Source organism: Notechis scutatus, chromosome 4, assembly GCF_049901735.1.
Source record: "Notechis scutatus isolate UNSWTSFEM ecotype Mainland chromosome 4, rNotScu1.2, whole genome shotgun sequence".
Lineage (NCBI taxonomy): Eukaryota > Metazoa > Chordata > Lepidosauria > Squamata > Elapidae > Notechis > Notechis scutatus.
The window spans coordinates 43,069,994-43,091,338 of NC_142012.1; the positions used below are offsets into that span (position 1 = coordinate 43,069,994).

General features: G+C 37.7%; 1 protein-coding gene across 3 annotated transcripts in view; it reads right to left on the reverse strand.

The window, feature by feature from the left end:
- Positions 1–21,345, reverse strand: part of WWC2 (WW and C2 domain containing 2) — a 160,221-nt gene that overhangs the window by 55,935 nt on the left and 82,941 nt on the right. For all 3 annotated transcript variants that reach the window (XM_026667186.2, XM_087963263.1, XM_087963262.1), the window contains 6 exons: positions 18,636–18,712; positions 16,543–16,622; positions 11,535–11,664; positions 10,854–11,000; positions 9,492–9,565; positions 5,633–5,872 (listed from right to left, as the gene is read on the reverse strand). In XM_026667186.2, coding sequence (XP_026522971.2) covers positions 5,633–5,872; positions 9,492–9,565; positions 10,854–11,000; positions 11,535–11,664; positions 16,543–16,622; positions 18,636–18,712 — 748 coding nt within the window. The remainder of the gene's footprint in view (positions 1–5,632; positions 5,873–9,491; positions 9,566–10,853; positions 11,001–11,534; positions 11,665–16,542; positions 16,623–18,635; positions 18,713–21,345) is intronic.

Here is a 21,345-nt window from a genome sequence, read left to right on the forward strand (position 1 = left end):
CAAGCCCTTTCCAGCAGGCGCAATCCGCCGCCGCCCCTTTGCACCTTGCAAATACAAAACCCCCGGAATTTTGCATTTGCAAGGTGCAAAGGGGCGGCGGCGGATTGCGCCTGCTGGAAATGGCTTGACTATTCCGGAGAGAGAGAGATCATAAGTGAATCAATTAATTTGGAAAACGATCTCACTATGAAAGTCAGTGTTCTCTGCCAGTGGGGCGTTTGGAAGAAAACGCCCTGCGGCATATCCACGCGCGTGTAAGGGGAATCAGAAATCCCCGCGTTAAGCCACGAAGTCCCCCAATCGCACAGCCCAGAATTGCCCTCCCCTCAGGGGGCAGCAACGATGCCCGGCGTTTCCTGAGAAGCTCCACCGTGCAATGAAAGCGCCCTGGCTCTAGGCTCGCGGGCTCAGAAAACAACGCAAGCCGAGGTGGCTTCGGCTCCGCTTGGTTTTTCCTCAGCCCCAGCTGCCTTCAGTCCGCTCGGGAGGAGGAGGAGGAGGTGGTGGTGGTGGTGGCGGCTCGCGTTGTTTTCTGAGCTCTAGGCTCGCAGGCTCATAAAACAACGCGAGCCGAGGTGCTTCGGCTCCGCTTGGCTTTGTTTCCTCAGCCCCAGCTGCTTTCAGTCCACTCGGGAGAAGGAGGAGGAGGAGGAGGTGGTGGTGGCGGCGGGCGGCTCGCATTGTTTTCTGAGCCTGCGAGCCTAGAGCCTAGAGCCTAGAGCTCAGAAAACAACGCGAGCCACCACCACACCACCACCTCCTCCTCCTCCCGAGTGGTCTGAAAGCAGCTGGGGCTGAGGAAACGAAGCCAAGCGGAGCTGAAGCCACCTCAGCTCGCGTTGTTTTCTGAGCCCGCGAGCCTAGAGCCAGGGCGCTTTCATTGCACGGCGGAGCTTCTTGTCTCGGGAAACACCGGGCGTCGTTGCTGCCCCCTGAGGGGAGGGCAAATCTGGGCTGCGCGATTAGGGGACTTCGTGGCTTTGGGTGGGAGCGAGGACGGATGGAGTCCGTGAAGTGGGGCTTGCCTGCCCTTGCTGGCTGCCTCTGCTTCCTTAGGGGCGGGGAAGGGGGCTCATCTGGACCAAGGGTGAGTCTCCCCCTCAGTTTCCCCAGAAGGATCTTACGTTGCTTTTGCCTTCTCCCTATGTCTTCCCTCTGTTAAAATCCCCACACACACACACACTTATTTTTGGGAGGATAGATTTCGTGTCTGAGCATTCTCACATTGATGGTGGGTCTTTTCCCCACCCCTAAAAACAGTTAAAAAAAGAAAAAACAATATATCCTCATGCAAGAACTTTTCTGCTTCCGATTACCCCCATACTTACAAGTTGCAAAGGAAACACGGAAGCAGGGAAGCGGCTGCCCAGCTCCAGAGCTCCACACCATTTTTTTTAGAGGGGAATCTGACTCGAGTATAAGCCGAGGGGGGTTTTTTCAGCACAAAAAAAGGGGTGAAAAACTCGGCTTATACTCGAGTATATACGGTAACTAGAACAAAGTCACCCAGATGGCTTTATGTCTTAAGTGAGACTATAACTCATGGTTTCTAGCTTGGTGCCTTAATCACTATACCAAACTGGCTCTCATCTTAGTTTTAAAGGTATTTAATAAATAAAATAATCACAACTGTATATATACTGCAAGTTGAAAGTTCAATGCTTTTCTGTCATTCTTTTTATTCCATCTGCTCCTGGTTAGATAAGCAATCTTTCCTCAATGGTTGCATTTGGTCAGGGCTAATCTGCTAAGAGCTGAAGATGGAATGTGTATGAAGCAAAATATGTGTCTTATTTTGAAAGTTAAAGAAACAAATTGCAATCTGGAAATTCTATGAAATTCTTCTGGATCAGCTGCAGTTTGGACAAAATAAAAGCTTGGAACAATTTTGGTGTTTCTAGCTTCAAAACAAAAACCGGAATATTCCAAAAATATTTAATGGTGAGTTGGCAATGGTACATTACACATTTCCTTCAGAAAGGATACATGAAGCTAATATTGTTTGTTTTATGCAATTTGCTCCTTGATGGTCTCAAAAATTCTCACTGTGACATAATCCACTAGCCCACTGCCTTCCTTTCTGTCCCTCACAGCAGAGCTGTTAATATGGTGTCCTTGAATGCATCTACTTCCTAATCTTTTTTCCTGTGTCTTTCTTCCTCTGCTTCCCTTCAACCACTGCAACCTGTGGCTATGTGATGAAGAGAGTCCATACTATACAAAAGCAATGTGAATGGTTGGAACCTCCCCAACCTCATACTTCTCTCCTTTCCTTCGTATCAGTGGCATCAAAAGCATTAGATTCTTCTAGCTCTTACCCATTGTTTCAATGCATATCCAGACCAAGCATGGTTGCTTCGATTTATGCACAAACCACATGAAACCAGTTGTTCCACTAATGAAAGTGGTCATGCACAAACTGCTTTGAATCTCATTAACTGAAAGATAAGTTGAAACAAGCAGAGGATTCAGACAGAGTCAACAGTGAGTGGTGCACTGTTTTCTCTCAATCATCCCCCAACCTTTCCCCCCCCACAAAAGATATACTGCAAAAGAAAGGTGAGTTTCCTCTTTTTTTTCTTTCTCAGCTCTTAATACTTTCCTCTCAAATGGCATTCAGTGGTTATAGTCATCTCTCCCCTCTGGCTCAAATTACCCTCATCTTCTGTTTTCTAAAATCCATCAATTGTTTTTACTCTTTGATAGTAAACAAAAAGCATTTCCATAAAGGTCTGATTTGTTTGTATGTTTTAATTCCAATTTGTTCAAAAGCATTTTCATCAAAAAGTAACTTTTTTATAATAATCAAAAATTACTAATCTCTTTTTCCATTTTAAACTTTCTTATGTCCAATCCTTGTTAAGCTTTTTGTCAAACTTTTTAAATCTTTGAAACCTGATTTTTCCTTTTAATCCAGAAAGAATGTTGACTCAACAAGTGAATTTCTCTTAGCCCACTGCTTAGAAAATCTCTTATCTGTAAATTGATTACAACTGAAACTGTTTAAGAAAGTGAGGCTTCTGCTAACCTTGTGTCCCAATGGTGGGATTCAATTTTTTTTACTACCAGTTCTATTAGTGTGGCTTGTGGGCATGGCAGGGGAAGGATACTGTAAAATCTCCAGTCAGAGATGATATTTGCCTGTTCTCCAAACTACTCAAAATTTCCACTACCAGTTCTCCAGAACTGGTCAGAACCTGCTGAATACCACCTATGGAACGCATGCATCTGTTGTTCTGAGACGATTGCGTAGCTGTTGCCTTTATGTGTCTGCAAATGTTAATGTGTTGTCTAGGGGGCGCTCAAACAAGAACAAGAATTTGGATCAACCAGTCAGACTGCAGGATGTGCATCTCCATACAATGCATACAATGCAATCTTTCTGCAACCATCTGCAACTTATGCTAATGTGTCCATACGAGATGCATTAGAGCTGTGAGCTTGACTGAAATGCTTCAGGTCCTAGCTGCTCAATTCATGAGTTCACCACAAAAACCCCAGTTCCTGTAACATCTGTCCAGAGTGCAAGTGGGAGATTTCACTTTCCTTCCTTGTCTGGTGAAAGAAATTCACTAACTGGTTACTGTTATTCATCACAATACTATCCCCACCTTTCAGGAATGTCTAGTCTGCCATAGATCCTCATTCAGAAGCAGAATTATCTGATTTACTAGCAGACCACTTTGCCTCTGAAGATTGCAGCCACAGTTGCCAGTGAAATGCCTGAAGCTCAATACTACTACTATTTTTCTGCTATTTTTCCCAAAAATATTTCCTATCCTGAAAATAAGCCCTAGCTTGATTTTTCAGTGTGTGTGCCTAATATAAACCTTACCCACAAAATAAGTCCTAGTGAAGAATTGTCATCAGCTGGGGGGTGGGCATGGCCAACACAGGAAGTGGTGACAGAGCAGGGGCCAACGGTGTCCAGCAGCAGCCACAATCAAGGTGAGTTGATTACCTGTCCAAGCAGCAGAGGGAGGCATAGGTGTGGGGAAGGCAGGTGACTCAGCTGTGCCGCATGAGCTGTGGGAAAGCCAAGAGTAGGTGGGCTGGAGCAGGTGGCCAGCCATGGGAGGTTCGTCTTTGCGTAGTGGCATTGGCACCAGATGGAGGCAGAGGCACAGGGGAGAGGAGGGGGAAGGCAGGTGATCCCAACGCTCTGCAAGGGCCGCAAGCAAGCCAAGAGACGCAAAGATGAGCCTCATGCAGCCACCGTCTCTTGGCTTGCCTGTGGCTGTATGGCGTGTCCGGATTGCGTGCCTGCCCCCATGCCTTTGCCTCCATCTGCTGCTGATGCCACCATGTGACAACAAGCCTCCCGCAGCCAGCTGCCCACTCCATTCCACCTCTCTTGGTTTGCCTGCTCCATTGCGGCTGCAAGCAAGCAGAAGTGGACATCCTGTACATGGGGGAAAAAATAAGACATTCCCCAAAAATAAGCCCTAGTGCTTATTTTGGATCCCTAAAAAATATAAGACCGAGTCTTATTTTCAGGGAAACACAGGGTAACAAATATCAGCCATGGAAGTGTACACCAGTATTTTTCACCACAATTTTTAAAATTTCATGACAATTTAAAATTTACTTTAATTATAATTACCATGGTCAGCTTTAACATGATCATACAGTAAGCCAAGGATCATGTCTTGACATACCAAGAAATGAAGGAGATCAAATTGCATGCTGCTTATTAACCTCCTCTTTACGTAAGTGGGTAAACAAACTAGACAGCTTGGTATAACATCCAAGCCCAGGAATATATTTATTGTGTCCAAACAAGCCAGAAATGTGTTTAAATCAAGGTTTAAAAATCTATCTTATTTGTGTACAGCAACTATACAAAGTTCAAACTAACCTCTCTTTGTCTTTTCTTCACTAACAAAGAATAGAAGGAAATAGGTTGCATTTACAGGCAAAATGCAAAAACCCACGGCGTATCCTGTAAGAACATGATCAGTGTGCAAAAAGGGGAGGGCAGATAAAAGGTGACACTTTTACAGTCATCACTCTCCATTTATCAAAAGTTGAACATTTATATGCAGTATAACATTTATATGCAATTCTTATCATTCTATAGTTTTCCAATCATTTTCTTTTTAAAAATATACTGTATACTAGAAGGCTAAATCATCTCAGTGTGGACTTTGCTATAAATGAATAGAATCCAGCTGCCACAGTGTACACCTTCTGAATTTAGCTAACTCCTTTGCACGTGTGTGGAAAAACATCTCTATCAACTATAAATGGCTTCAGTGCAGAAGCAATGAGAATAATATTTGCAGTAAGAAGTTCATAAGGTCTCAGCTATTATCCCCAAACTTGCCAATGATATATTGCACTCTGCTGACTTCCTTTAGCTATTTAACATCAGGACTTGCTATTTTCATGCTGGTTGCAAATGAAGAACAACAGAGAGCTTGAAATAATATGAACTCTGTGAATTCTGTCACAGTGTGAAGGTTTTTCTGTATTACTGCCCACTAGACTAATTTTAAATTTAATTAAAATGTACATAGAACAGCTACTGAAAGAAAATGGCCCATTAGGGCACAACTCAGGCTCTCCAGTAAGTATAAAGGTCAAGATGAAGGAATAAATAAATGATAGAGGGAAGGATTTTTTTCTATACCTCTCTGTAAGTTCATCACTAGGTGTGCTTTTCATAGATAGTTCCTCTTCCAGTCTCTTCCTTTCTGCTTCTAAATGCTTCAATTCATCTTGCGTGCGCTTACATGAGGTGACAAATTGAAGTTCTTTCAGAAGCTCTTCCTTTTCATTTATCAGCATCAACTTTTCCTTCTCAATTTCCAGTGCCCCAGGCCAAGCTTCACTTTTTAACTTAGAAAGTTCTATTTTTAAGTTTGCCATTCTGAAAGAGACAGACAGACACAAAGAACAGATAAACAAGAATTCCAGTAGGACAAAAACAAAGGATAAACCAAAAGGTCTCTTATCTCCTTGCCTTCTCCACTTTCAGTGGCTCAATAATATAGTAGGACCTATATGTGTGAAGCCTAACAAGTACAGGCTGAAATCATCCAGATAATTTCTAATTATTTTTCTGGTTATTTATTTAGCATATGACATTTTTACAATGCTAATGCAGAGTAGTTTGGCTGCCTGTTTACCAGCTTTGTTAAGTACACACTTGTGCACTTCTCAAGATGCAGCATAGGAGGTGAGCTAGCTTTGCACCAGAAAGAAAGACTAGTGGCTTTTCCTGAAGCACCATCAAGGTCCTCTCCCTCTACTTTGCAAATGGGTGTCGCAACCTGGAAGGTTCGGTTCCAGCAGGATTTTAACTGCTGCATGAAGTGCTGGCTTGTCTCCTCATCGAAGTGGTACCTGTTTATCTATTTGCATATAACATGCTTTCGAACTGCTAGGTGGGCAGAAGCTGAGGCAAGTGATGGGAGCTCACCTCATCATGAAGTGAACCATCAGACTTGAACCACCAGAGCAGACACCATATCCCTATCCAGTGTCATTAAGCCACTGAGCCATCACACCTCATTTTTCTAGCAAGTCAATATATAAAAATATTTTAAATAAATATACCACGTAGCATCCTGGATTCTGATAAAGTTTTTCACTATAGTATGCACAGTTGGTGGAGTTAAAGGCCAGAGGATGAGATAGTGAGCAACTTTTTTTCACGTGAAGTGAATCAATCAAATTCATATCATTTATTATTTATTTGATTTTATATCACCTTTATTATTTTTATAAATAAAATACACAACGCTATGACGGGGGTGGTGGTTGAGAGATTGTGACTGGCCCAAAGTCATTCAGTGAGCTTTCATGTCTAAAGTGGGATTAGAAGTAGACTAGAACTCCCAGCACCTTAACCACTACACCAAACTAGATCTATAATCTGATCTAGTCCAGGGCTATCTTAGTTAATGATTAGGGACAGGAAAAATAAGAACCTTGATAAATTCCCAAGACTCGAGTGAAATGCATTATTCACATGATGGTTGGTTTTATTAAAAAGTGATTTTCCAATTGATAAGGTTTTTAACTGCAAGACAATGAAAACTTTTAATGAACAAAGGGTTCTATTTTATAATTACTATCACATGAAAATAGCAGCTGTCAGCCTTCTCTGGCATTCATTTTATGGAATGTTCTCTTAAAGAGAATGTTTCAAATTCTTTCCAGCGTAAAAGTACAAAATGTGTTGTTGGCATAGACTAAGCCAAAAATCTGATCCACTATTTCATTTACATAGTGCCCCCCCCCCCCCAAAAAATGGTGAAATTTAACAAAAGATCATGAGTGCATCAGTACCCTTACTCATGGTTTATGTATTATACTGCTTCCCATATTACAGGAAATATATGGAGTTCTAATGTACCCATTAAGGCATTTATAATCCATTGATTATCTAATCACTTTTAAAGCCATTTAAGTTGGTGTCTACTATATAGTAGTGATATCCTCAGCTCAGCCTTCTTATTTTGATTTCTTAAGTATCTAAGCGGCAGCTCTAAAAGCTATGTACAACGAACATGGAAAGAAATAAAATCATTCTGGTTTACTAAATGAAGGTCCATACTGATGGAACACATCAGATTTATTTCATTTTTATCAATAGTTCATATCTAGCCAAGCTTGGTTAGAAATATCCCTGACTACAGTGACATGCAAGGTGGGATGGTGTCTCAATGGTTTTTTTTCTTCTTTAAAATGCTTACTAATCAGTAATTGTCACTGACTGATCATCTCTCCAGCTACCAGAGCATGCCTCTTAGCTTCTTATATTGGATGACTTCCCTTTAATATTGTACTTGATCACTTAATTAAGTTTTTAAGTCTTCACTGATACTGCTTGTCAATTCCAAATGTTATTTTAATGGCAGATTTCTATGTATATTTGAACCATTTATATGTTTTGAATAGGATATTGAAGGCTTCCTGAAGCCTTTTAGAAACAAGATTCTCAATTTATTAATGTGATAAGAAAAAAAGATGGTGATCTGAAAGTATCATTTTTGCTTTATCCTTTACATTATTGTACATGTAGATGTATCACCTTGTGTAGTGACCGTTCCAAGCTATGACAGCACAGAAAAAGCAATTTTAAACCAATCTCTGGATTGAAAACTCATGTGATACCCCTGTGGTCACAAAATTGATATTCAGGCACTTTGCAAATGGCAGCCATCTATGACTGTTGCAGCATCCTATAGTCACATGATCACTATCCTACAGTCACATGATCACCAGTTAAATCTATTGATTGTACTGAATCAATAGAGGTGGTGGCAGTAGACAGTCAGTTTGGTATAGTGGTTAAGGTGCTGCCCTAAATCCTAGGAGACTCTAAGCTGACTCAAATGACTCTCTCTCAGCTCCACCCACCACACAGGATTGTTGTTGTGTGGAGAATAGAAGGAGGAAGGAGAATTATGCATGTTCACCGCTTTGAGTTATTTATAAAAGTGAGTCGGGGAGACTGAGCAAGAGTGGATTGGCAAGGGTGTATGAGGAAGCAGTGTGAATCAGTGAGGGCACAGAAAGGTATGGCATGAACACAGAGGTGGCGAAGCAGAGTATGTGGGCGGGGATATTTATCCTAGTGATTTGCAACCTTCCCTGCCAACTCCCCAATTAATTTTCTCATGAGGATGGCAGTGAAGGTTGCAAATAGCAATCATGTGTTTATGGAGTGCATCAATTGGTTATAAGTGTGAACTGGTTGCCAGGTGCCCAGATTGTGATCACATAACTGCAGGGTGCTGGGATGGCCAGAACTCTAAGGACTGGGGTAACCACATTTGTCCAGTGCTGTCGTAACTTCAGTCACTGAAAGTGTGATTGAAGATCTAGGACTTCCTATACAATTATGAATTCTAGTAACATTTTTTGTTGCTTTTTATCATTTCGGGTAACATTTTTATCATCATTTGCAATTTCTGTAGGTATCAATAAGAATTTCCATGTCATCTGATAAACAATTGGTATTTCTCTTTGAAATGCTCACTTTATTCACATTGCCTTTGAATAGACTGTGGTATGTATTTTGCACCTTGGTTCTAATACTGAATTTGAGATTGCTATGTTACATTTTATGTCATTACAATTAAGATTACGTTCTTAAAGCCACTAGTTTATATATCCTAATTTTCCTACTACTACCTAAACATACAGGCAGTTCCGAAGTGTAAAGTGTTTGTTTTGCAAGTGAGGAAACTACTAGTAATAACCTGTTTCCCTGAATTTGCTGTTTAATTTGGTTCACATTCTTTTGCTTACAATTCTTTTGTTAGTGGAAACAAAATAGCTCCAAGTATTCACTAATAGACCAATATACAAAAATAAATGATCCAATATACACAAATAAATGATCCTGATAAGAATATTAAACTATGTTTTCAATAGATGCATCCAGTAGATGTCACTGCAAGCATTATATTGGCTACATGGCTTTATAGACTCAAACAAAATGTATATTCTAACAAAGAAATAAACTCTTTCTTTACCTTCTTTTAGCTTCTTCATAGTGAAGACTCAATCTGACCTTTTCAGCTAAATTGGCCATGTTCTTTACACTGACCTGTTGAAAGAATCACCATCTCACAGCATATATCATTAAGGATACATGAAATAATTTGATTCATTTAGCTAAATAAGCTAAATAAATAGAAACACATTTCAAAACACTAATTGCTGTTTGTCAGCTCAATGCCTAATTCAAATGTTTTCTAGAAGAATATATGTTTATTACTACTAAATAACCTTAGGATGTATTTTAACAGAAGAAGGTACAGTTCTATTAAGGCCAACTTTGAATCTCCATTTAATCCCAAGTTGTTGCTTAGCACTTTGAACTCAGAACTTAAGAGATCGATGAAGCTCAAAGGAGGACTTCAGTGAGACTGAAATTGTTAAAAACCACATTTAAGTATGGGCTGCTTCTAATAAAAGCCTAGTACAATCATTCCCAGAGCCTTTTATGATTCCACCTTAAGAAATAGACCAAAGTTTAGAAAACATATGTGAATATAAACTTATGGCAATCATTCCAGTCACTGAGAAATATTTTAAAGTGACTAAATTGGACTTTTTAAAATTGGACTTTGGGGTTTGATCATTGCTTTTTGGAGAAAAAATAAATGAGGTTCACTTATATTTATATACAACAATATTCATTGAATACATGTCATTTTGGATAAGACCTATTTGGCATAATGTGTTAGATGACTTCAAAAATGAATTCATATTACATTAAAATGTTTTTGGAATGTGATACTAATAAGCTCTAAGAAAACTTGGAGGGTAGAGGGAGATGTGGTTAGACTGAATCTCACATTGTTAATCTAAATTTAGGATATCAGGAAGCCTAGAAGGGGAGAGGAGGAGAAGGCAGGGAGGGGAGGGAAGATGTTCAGTGAAATTCTTGATTTAAATAAATAATAGAAGATGATGTATTCCATAGTATATTAAAGATATAGTTTCTTGCGAATACAAAATTTTTTGCAAGTTTTTAATATGACTGTTGTAGCTACTTTGCCAAATTAAAACCAACTTGGATCAGAATTAATATTCTAGAATAAAATGTATATCTGAGAAAAACACAAGGAAAAAAATTGCAAACTAGAAAATTATATTCCAATTCTGCTTATTAATGATAACAACATAGATACTATTTGTAGATAAACCATATTCCAAATATCCCATCTAGAAAATGTGATACCATCCCTCAGGGGTGGGATTCAACCAGTGTTACGACCAGTTCGGTGGTTACATTTTGATATTTTGACTAACATTTGACTCAGATCTCTTCAAGAGTATTCCATAGCTATTTTTTTCATCCCCTCCTTTAGATATTAGGAAAAACATACATCACCAGAAATGTCTGTCTGAGACCCTGCATCCAAAGTTTGCTTGGAGAGAGACTGTTGGGAATCTGCTAGGCTGCATCTCAAGTCTGATTCTGATTGGGCAACAGTATGACCAAGAAGAAATCTTTCTTTCAACTTTGCAAGGCTCTGGGGAACAACAATAACAAATCACTGCAGATTTTGTTATTAAAAAAGAACAACACACACCAAGATATCCATAGGCAAGAGAGAGGCAGAATAATATTTAGTAAGGAATATCTTATAATTGTTCATCAACATTTACCGTATCTATTTTGAAAGACAACTTGGTGCATGAATTTTCCTCTCTGTCTCTCAAACAAGATATTTAAAAAGACATGGTGAGAAACTTTAGTTAACTATGGCAATACTATCTTGCAATGGTTTCCAAAGCCTGGAAATGAAAATGGCAATCATTTTACAAGACCAAAAGATCTGCTCATAACTCTCTAACCAATAAGGGAGATACTGAAATACACATATCCAGTTTCCAAGATCCAGTTCTGTAATTTAATCTCTCCCTTTTTGTCTTTTCTACAAATTTAGTAAGACCTTAGAAACTACCTCTCTTACTTATGATGGATGTTAGTGTTAGGACCTAATGTATCCTTATTCCCAAAAGACCACCACTACCAATGCTGAATAAAAATAATATCAAAATACCTTCATTAAATCTTGCTTTTCTTTTTCACCAGAGCTTATAGCTTTTTGGATAGACTTCAATTCATTCATAATAGCTTTGGCTTCACTTAACTCATATCCATTCTGGCCTCCAGACATTTTTTGGTCAATTCTGTAAAATAGTACATTGATAGTAACTCTTAAAAAAAGTGTTGTTACTGGCATTTAGAAGGTTATTCTACAGAGGAAAAAAGAAACAGGCAATTTCTAATAATATTATCTTCCATAAAGAGAGACTATTTTCAATCAAAATATAGGAGCATCAGAGAGTACTTTAATCTTAGTAATACCATATTTCCAAATTCTATCCCTACTAATAGATAGATGGGAATAGAGATCTTTGGCAAACAGACAGCACAAAGCTTCAAATCATCTGGAAATTAAATCTACATTCTTATATGTACCTCCCTAGGAAAAAGCCTTTTTAATCCCAGTGAATTTTGCTTCTAAGGAAATAACAATAAAGTTCATAGTGTGTATATATCTAAATTGGTCAAATGCCTAAGTTGCAATATAGATACAGTATCAACTTTCTTCCCTTAAAGGAAGAAAAGATCTGTCATTATTCATAGATTTGTCTTCTTGGTATTCACTTGCATTAAATACCTGATATTTTATAATTAAAACAATATTATGAAGTCAAAATTTACCAAGGAAGTATGAACAAATATAAATGTCCAATCTCCTTTTCCTACTTTTACTTTTCTATAGACTGAAAAGCTTTGTCACACATCTGAATCAGATTCCATTTTCATCCAAATATTACAGCAATGTATGTACATACACACATGCACACACACACATACACCCCTACATCCACATCTTCCTAAAATATATTCTACATTGTAAAATAGGTAAATGGAGGTTATTGAAATTAGAAATAATTATAATCCAGGAATGTGATTTTTTATTTGTTAGACCAATTTATAACACATACCAGTAATCTAGGATTTTTTTAAACTTATCATTTCTTGGCCTGCTTCCCACAAAATACTAAACCATACTGAGTAACTTGAACCAAAGTCTCCTCCCAAAATTAAATGCCAGTATTACTGCCTAAATTAGACTTTAGTATCTCTAGTGTAACATATCTTTTTCAAAGAATGAAAGCAAAAAAGAATTATGAAGTGTTTTACATATTACTGATCAATTATTTTAAAGTATTCATCTGCATCTATAACATTAACTCCCAGGGACACAATTTTATAAAATAATTGGAATTTTAAAAGATTGATTTTTAAAATTTACAATAAACATGTCTATTCATAACCAAAATGGATCTAATAAAAACCTAATCTCAATCACTATACTAAAAAGTAGAATGAAAGCAAGAAAAACAGCAGTCCAATAGAAACAATTAAAATTATGTGCTTCAATAAAATAAATAATAAAAAGAAAACAGCATCAATAAAGAAATGTCAGGTGTGAAAGACCAGGTTCACATGTGAAGGTTCAATTTAACTGTTTTACTGCTAAAAGCCCATGCATTACTGTTTTACTGCTAAAAGTAATGCCCATGCATATGAATCTTCTCAACTAATGATATAATTGGTTAGAGTTAGATAAGGGTCAATGGCAGTGAAGTTAGACTTAGTTCATTTGTGACTACATAGGGTTTCTAGGCTGCTTCCTCTTTTCACTCCTGCCCCTGGTTCTGTCACTCCTTTTCCTACAGAGTCCTCACATGGTGAAGTGGGGGAGCCGGCAGCTTGGTCAGTCATGGCTTTTTAGAGAAATGGTGGGAAATGGTGGGAAATGGTGAAACTGCTGAATCAAGTCGAGAGGCATAGACATACCTGACATTGTCCCAGGTTCATTCAGATTCTGAGGACCTTTTCCAATGGATCAGATATTGTGTGCTTTTGTCCCTTTCCCTAGAATCCCAGATTTCTTATACTTGATGTTCCTTTTCTACTTTCACAATTACAGATGGTGAGAATGGGTGCTGGGAGTGTAAGGTGCTAGGGCAGGAGTAGGGAAACTTGGCTCTTTTATCACTTATGGACTTCAACTCCCAGAATTCCTGAATGAGCTATAAAAAGTTCCTCACCCCTGGCCTACTGGTTTTTCAGTTGTGGGGGAAATCAATTTTTGACTTGAATGGGACTGTTTAATATACAAATGAAGGAAATATATGTCCTATATTTGTATATTAAACAGTCCCATTCAAGTCAAAAATTGATTTCCCCCACAACTGAAAAACCAGTAGGCCAGGGGTGAGGAACTTTTTATAGCTCACTCAGGAATTCTGGGAGTTGAAGTCCGTAAGTGATAAAAGAGCCAAGTTTCCCTACCTCTGTGCTAGGGGATCTTTGACCAACAAGGATCAGTGAAAAACTGGATGCACTTTCATGGAGGGTGGTATCTGCAAATTAACTGCTTCAGGGCTGATCTACTGGATGATTTTGAAGGGTCCCAGAAATTTAGCATCCAGTTTTTTAGATGGTCCTGTTCAGACAAAAAAAATTTATAAGAGAGCCAGACTTGGCTTCTTCAGCTCTCAGCGGCCCTTTCTGTCAATTGATGTCTGCAGATTTCTTTATGACTGCTTCAACTTGTTCTAGCTGCAGTTTCAACAGTGGTTGGGCAGCCAGCTGCTCTTGCAAAAATCCACAACTCTAGGATGGACTCTTCCTTGGGTTCTCTGGTAGAATAGGATGTGTGCCATATAAGGCTTGAAAATGGGCCATAGCAATTGATGTGTGGAGACAGTTATTATATGAAAATTCTGGCAACAGCAGTAAGGAGGACCAGTTATCTTGGCTTTAGCTGCAGTAATATCTTAAATATTGCTGCAAGAGTTGGTTTGTTTTCTCTACCTTGCATTGTGCCATTCATTCCAGAGTGATGGGCTGAAGACAAGATAACCTGAACATTCAAAAGTGGGAACTGTGCCCTCCAAAATCTGGAAGAGCTGATTTCCTCTAGTGAAGACTATGCCTCTATATCAATAGATGTGATTCAAAAATTGCTGAGCAGTTTCCTTGGCAAGCAATCCCTTACAAGGAATGAAGTGAGCCATTTTTGTGAAAAAAATCCACTATGACTGGGTTGGCTGTTTAGCTGTGGACTGAGGGTAAATCAATAGCAGTCAAAGTGGGTTGGACGTAGTTCATTTGTGGCTACATAGTGACTTTAGGATGATCCTTCTTTTCACTTCTCCCTCAGCCTCTGCTTGTCCTTCTTCTACAAGAAGGAATGGTTTTCTTTTTTCCAATATAATCTAGCATTCTTACGTGCCAAGTTATATTTTCAAGGAAAAGATTCACAAACAGTTTAAAACTTGAAAGACCTTACATATAATCTTAGAGGAGTTTTGCACTGAAAATAAAATCTTTTCTTGACTTTATTATGGGCTTCCAATTAAAAAAATAATTACTCAAGAATTTGCTTAGAGCAAAATTATCCACATAATTTGACATGGGTTAAATTTCATTAAAGAAAACACTGTAATGCAGGAAATAGAGATGACTATTTGTTGTATAAACAAGAGATTAAAATATTATCAGTTAAATACATATATGGTGGAGATTAGTTTACTATCCCAAACTAAAGAAAAGAAGGGAAAACTAGTCCAAAACTTGTAATATTAAACTAGAATTTAAGCATGATCTATACCTGGATTCTATTTAAATGTGCTATTGACAGCAGAGTATTTACTTCCTAATCATGTTTGATTTTTGCTGCATTATCATCCAAACTGGATTAACTGAACATAAAAACAAGTGATACGAATCAGAGGTTTTTCAGCATGCTGCAGTCCTATTGCTTCAAAGTATTACATTTTAACTTGCAACTACTTTTATAACAGATATGGCAGAAATGAATAAAGGGTCTTTCCAGTATAAAATGTATCCTGACTCCCTGCTTTCAATAAATAGAATTAGTGCTAGTCATAAACTGACAGCCACAATTTTCATAACAAATGTTCATTGTTTATTTGTTGTACGCTGCTGAATGTTCCCCAAACTTGCTTTGGTTTCCTAATGAAATTACTTGCGAGCAAATTGGTTTTCAAATAACATTTCATTTTACATTAATATAAAACAACCAGTGTGTTGGAGTAACTTTAATTTTAATAGAAACAGAAATTCTAAAGCTGTAAGTATACTTATGCTTTAAAAGAAAAAGCAAACTGGGAACAAAGAAGTACCAGTGTTTTTTATTATCTCCAACGTTCATTTAAAAATTAAAAGTCTTGGTTGTGAATTGTTTAAACTTTAATTCTATTTAATTTCATATTTTAAGATAATTTGGAATAATAATTTTAGATTTAAATTCTTAACCATTTACAAAAAATAAAAAAGGAACACTTGCAAGAAATCTGCTCAACTTTCTTTTAAGTACATTTATTTAGTACTGGGTATTCTGTAATATGCCACAGGAGTTAATATAGCTGCTATTTATTTGCCACCCAGCCAATTTAGATGATTGACTTTTCCTTTTGGGCAGGGCAGTCTTCAAATAGATATTCGTATTATGCTTGTCTAAACTTTGCCAAATACAAGTAGAGTGAACAGGCACTTAGGGAATGCAAAGATCAGTGAAGCAAAAAGAACATGGGATTTCTCCAATTTCTGATTTATTTCAGCCCCATCTTTCCTCTGTTTCAACCTTCTCACTGAAGCTTGTCCTTTTCCATGACAGTTAAATATTCAGTAAAGGTCTAATTATACTTAAAGGGCGCATGGTGCCAAAAAACCAGCCTGCAATACTGCTTCTCCTGTCTTTTTTGGCTGCTTTTTTGCTTTTCTCCATCACACAAGTGGCAGACAGGGACCTATTCAATTCTTTCACTTTTTACACCTTTTAAATAGCTTTCTGCTTTTCTTCTTTAGTAACAGGGCATTCTAAAGATGGTTAGATTTTCCATAGGCAATTGGATGTAGATTTTTCTCACCTATTTCAAGGGAAATAATTATTCTTTGATTTACTTCTAATCAATGGGATGAATTATTTAAGTCAATTTCAATTATTTTCTTATACTCACTGTTGCAATGTTTCATAGCCTTGCTCCTTATATAATAATTCTTGCTTCATCTGCAAGAGTTCCCTCTTCAGTTTTTTAACCTTGTATGTAAAAATAAAAGTTTAAGACACTGCTTTTAAGTGTAAAATAGTTCAGAATAATTAGCACCTTTAAACATGAACAATAAATAATACCTGGTATCTTGAATTGTCCTTGTTCCTGCTTTTTAAATACTACTACCATACATGTAAGACCACATGAAATTGACTTTGTCACATGATATTCTGTGGAAAAAATGTTTTTCTTTCAAGTTCCTGCTGACTTAATTCAACATCATCTGATTCATAATGTTAAAATGATGGTCAAATGGTCCACAACTATAGATGGTATCATAGGGCAGGAAATTTCTTCCCTTTAACTCAGGGGTGTCCAATCTTAGCAATTTTAAGACTTATGGACTTCAAATCCTAGAATTCTGGAATTTGAAGTCTACCACTCTTAAAGTTGCCAAGGACACCCCTGCTTTAAATCCGTTCCTGTGACTACACCTGTCCTGTAGAACAACATTCTCGCTTCCAAAATATGGGTACTCCAATCCTTTTATTTTCCCAGGTGTTTGGGTCGAGAGGCTAGGTGAGTTCTCCTAGTGATGTCAGTTTTGTTGTTGTTGTTGTTGTTTTGAGTGTTGTTGTTTTAAAAAGGAAATGAAGGATTGTATTCTGTAATAGTGGCTTTAATCTTTGTACACTGCACAGAGTCACTGCTGTGAGACGGCTAGCTTTATAAATCATACAAATGAATAAATAAACCCTTCTTAACTAAATCTTCAGAACTATTCTCTCTGCAGAATTTTTCTTCCACAAAAGAAGACTGACAGCAACAACTGACTCTAAATGGAAAAAGGAGGAAATCCTTTAAATAGGAAAAAACAATTATTTTGTGTTTCAACATGGAGAACAAAAATAAGAGGTCCAAAAAGAACAACAACTATGTATGAGATGATTGGATGTATGTACTAAAATTGTGAGGGAATTATTTTGAATCCTGGCCCACATACTGTATATGTACATTTTGGTTTAGAGACATTCTACTAAACATATTGTATCTTAAAACACTAGTTATGTCAAAGATTTAAATATTTAGTCAATCAGTAGTCCAGCATTTTTATTGCTATTTTCAATCACATTCAAATTCATTTACCAAGGGTGCTAGCAGTCAGCAATTCCAAACCAGATAGCTACATATATAACTAATGTTCTTATTAAGTTCTAATAAACATGATGAGCGGGTCAAAGGAAATACTTTTATAGGTCAGTGCTTTCTCCAACAGACATACATAAATTGGATATGAACTCTGTCTCTAGATTTGCCTATTAGTGTTCAGAATTCATTTCTACAGAAAAAAGGACTATTACCGCTCTGGATATGCTAATGCTTACTAATATTGTGAAAATTAACTATTCATAAATAATTAATTAGTCTGAAAATAATTCTTCATATATTTGTACCATTGTTCAGCTCTGAACGCTGGCATAACTTGTGTTTCAATAAAGTCAGCACCACTACCTCATCTAAATAAACCATTGTTAGCATTTGCTGAATACCAAGGGTGTTCATGACAAGCATCTGGTATGAGAGATATGCTGGATTAAAAGATGTATCTTTATTTGGATAACATCATTTACCAAGAAATTCATATTCGCTTGCTAGGTTAACTTGTCAATGCCTATGTGTCTAAGGAAGCTATTCTTATTCAAAAGAGGACTTATCCTCAACATAGCCATAGGGAGATCGCTTAAGAGAAAAAGAGCACAAATAAGATTAGGGGAGGACTCCTGACAGGCATCAATGTGTGGGGAGAGGAAAGGAGTTTGCAGGGAAACAGAATCTATACAAAGAAAAAAAAAATCCAAATGGGCACACTCAACAATGTTCATTTCAAAACAGATATCTTTGGTTTAATATTATCTCCATATGTTGATCATGAACAAGTCCTAAAGCAAATATTACTTTTAAAATTATTAGCACTACAAATGTCCACAAAAATATAGGCTTGTATATGTAATTAGAAAACAATTTAGTTGAGTTATTGGGAAATTTCAAAGCATTCTTACCCTTAATCTTGTAGTGGAGATTTCTGCTTTCAGAATATCAGGATCATATTTTGTGCTGGAAGAGGAGCTTGAGAAAACTTATTAGGGGAATAAGGGGAAAAAGACAATGAACCATTTTATATTTCAATTCCCTAAAATATTCAAAACAGCAGTTCAACACAATTATAAAAGGCAAAATAAAAGATTTGTTACGATATTACAATGAAAATTACAAAATGTAAGGAGCAATTATTCAACAAAGTATTTTCACTTTTATCATTTCGATAGCATTATTTATTTAATTCCTTTATTTAGTCATTTTCTCTAAGAGCTATTAGTGATGTATGCATCTACATGTATGCATCTACAAGGGTTGCTTCCCATAAAGCAACCCTTGAAGTAGGATGAACTGAGAGAAGCAGATAGGCTCAGATTAATTCAGTGACAACTACATTTGAAGGTAGCCTTGAATTTAGGTGTATCTTTCAGAATTTAGCATTAACCAAAACAATACACTCTCATTGATGCATTTAATCCAACTTCATTTTCAGATGGCTTGCTTGTTCATGGGAAGCCATTAACAGAATAATTCAGCATACCAGAATAAATAATTACTTCTGCAAGTACAAGAGATATTTATAGCACAGGAATGGACATTTGTTTAGAATTATGGTGCTGAATCAGGATTAACTTACATATGATTCTAAATCTTCACTATATTCATGAACTTGAGTGAACTTAGGCACAAAGAGCCAAAATCCATCCTCCTGATCCCATTCATTTTTTTCAAGGAGAAAAGGGTATGTTACTGTCCCACTCTACAGTAGTTCTCCTTGTCATATGAAGTTTGATAACATGTAAGATAAAGTCAGAAGTGCTGGTCTCCACTTGTCATATGGTATACTGGAATTCTTCTGGAAAAATGTGCAAAAATGCTGAAGTCTTTCTGGGTAAACTAGATAAGTATCGTACCTAAATGTTTTTTGCCAGTCACTGCCACCTGGCATTTTCCCACATGCTTATACATGTTCTAGCTAAGGTGGCTGTAGCAACTTAATTACATGGCACTTTTCTACTTTTAAGAAGACCCAGAGGAGCTAAGATAGATTTACCCTTAAAGATCCTTTAGCTTGGGCACTTTCAACATGCATTCTGAGTGATAAGAATTTGGAAGATTCTCATTTAAGGATCTCATTTAAGGACCACAGCCAGAGTGTTATGCCAAAGAATCAGATTTGGCTGAGGGTCTCTTTAATGCCCTGTAATGTCCACTAATTCAATATATAAAACCAACAGAGTCTATACTATAGTGATTATAGTATAAGGGTTTTAGGAGACTTCCTTAGCAAACCTTTGTATACAAGTAGTCAACTTACAACCATACGGTAAAGACAGTTCAAAGTTACAAAAGTGGTGAAAAAATGGACTTAGGACCTGTTCCCAACTTACATCTGTTGTACTGTGCTTGTAGTCACATGATCAAAATTCAGGCACTGGGCAGCCCACCCACATTTACAATTGCAGGGGTACTACACTACAGTACCCCACCTGCCTCTCTTTTGTACCCTGCCTTGCAACTGGGATTGCCATTGTAAATCATTGTGGTTATGTGGCATCTTGCTTTACAACTGCATCACTTTGTGAAAGAAACTCCAGTCCCAATTGTGATTGCAACTGTATAATGTCTCCTGTTAATTCACTGTTATCCTGAATCTAGCCTGCACTGGATATCTGTTTCTCCAATCAAACATTCATAAAATTGTAGACTTTGACATTACGTTAGATTGCAATCTCAGAATAGATTTCTGGAGGTCTGTTTTCCAGAGCTGGCCAAGACCAAGTTTTTTAATCAGCATTATTTCTGCCCCAATATCTCATCTCAGATCTGGATGCTTCCAGCCTTTCAACTATATGGTGAAATAATTGTTTGTACAGGTAATCCTCAACTTACAACCGGTGTTTAATTACCATTCACAGTCACGATAGTCTTAGAAAAGGTGTTTTATGGTCCATAAAACACTTCTAGCTATTGTAAAACCTTGTGCCAGGCACACCCCCATCACATGACCACATTTTGGGTGCTTGGCAATCTGCTTGCATTTACAACTGGTTGCCAGGCGTCCTTGCAATCACATGATCACCATTTGCAATCTTCTCTTCCAGTTTTCCCCAAAAGTAAATAGGGAAGCGGAGGAAATGTTGGATTTGAGACCTGTTCCAACAATGAGTGAAGAGATTCCCCTCCATGCAGGGAAAAATGTTAGCAAATGACAACATTTTGCCCATCCAGAGGAGAAAACTCAAGCGACTACCAGCATTTCTGTAAAGACCAGTTGCAGTTTTTCCTGGATCAGGATTCCCTGCCCTTAGTCATTCAGATCCTAATCATCTCACGGTTGGACTATTGCAATGCGCTCTATATGGGATACTCTTGAAGAGTATTCAGAAGTAAGAATGCAGCAGTGTGGGCAATTGTGGGTTCCCAAGAATGCTCTATATAACATCATTGTTCTGCGAGCTGTTCCTTGTCTGCTTCTGGATGCAATTCAAGATGTTGGAAATCATCTTTAAAGCCCTTCATGGTATGGGACCAGGCTACTCGAAGGACCAGCTCATTCCACTGGGATTGGTCTATTCCACCTAGTGCTGGCAGATAAGGCATGCTGTGAGCCCCATTGGCCCAATTATACTGGCTGGTGGGGTCAAGAGAAGGGCCTTCTCTGTCATTGCA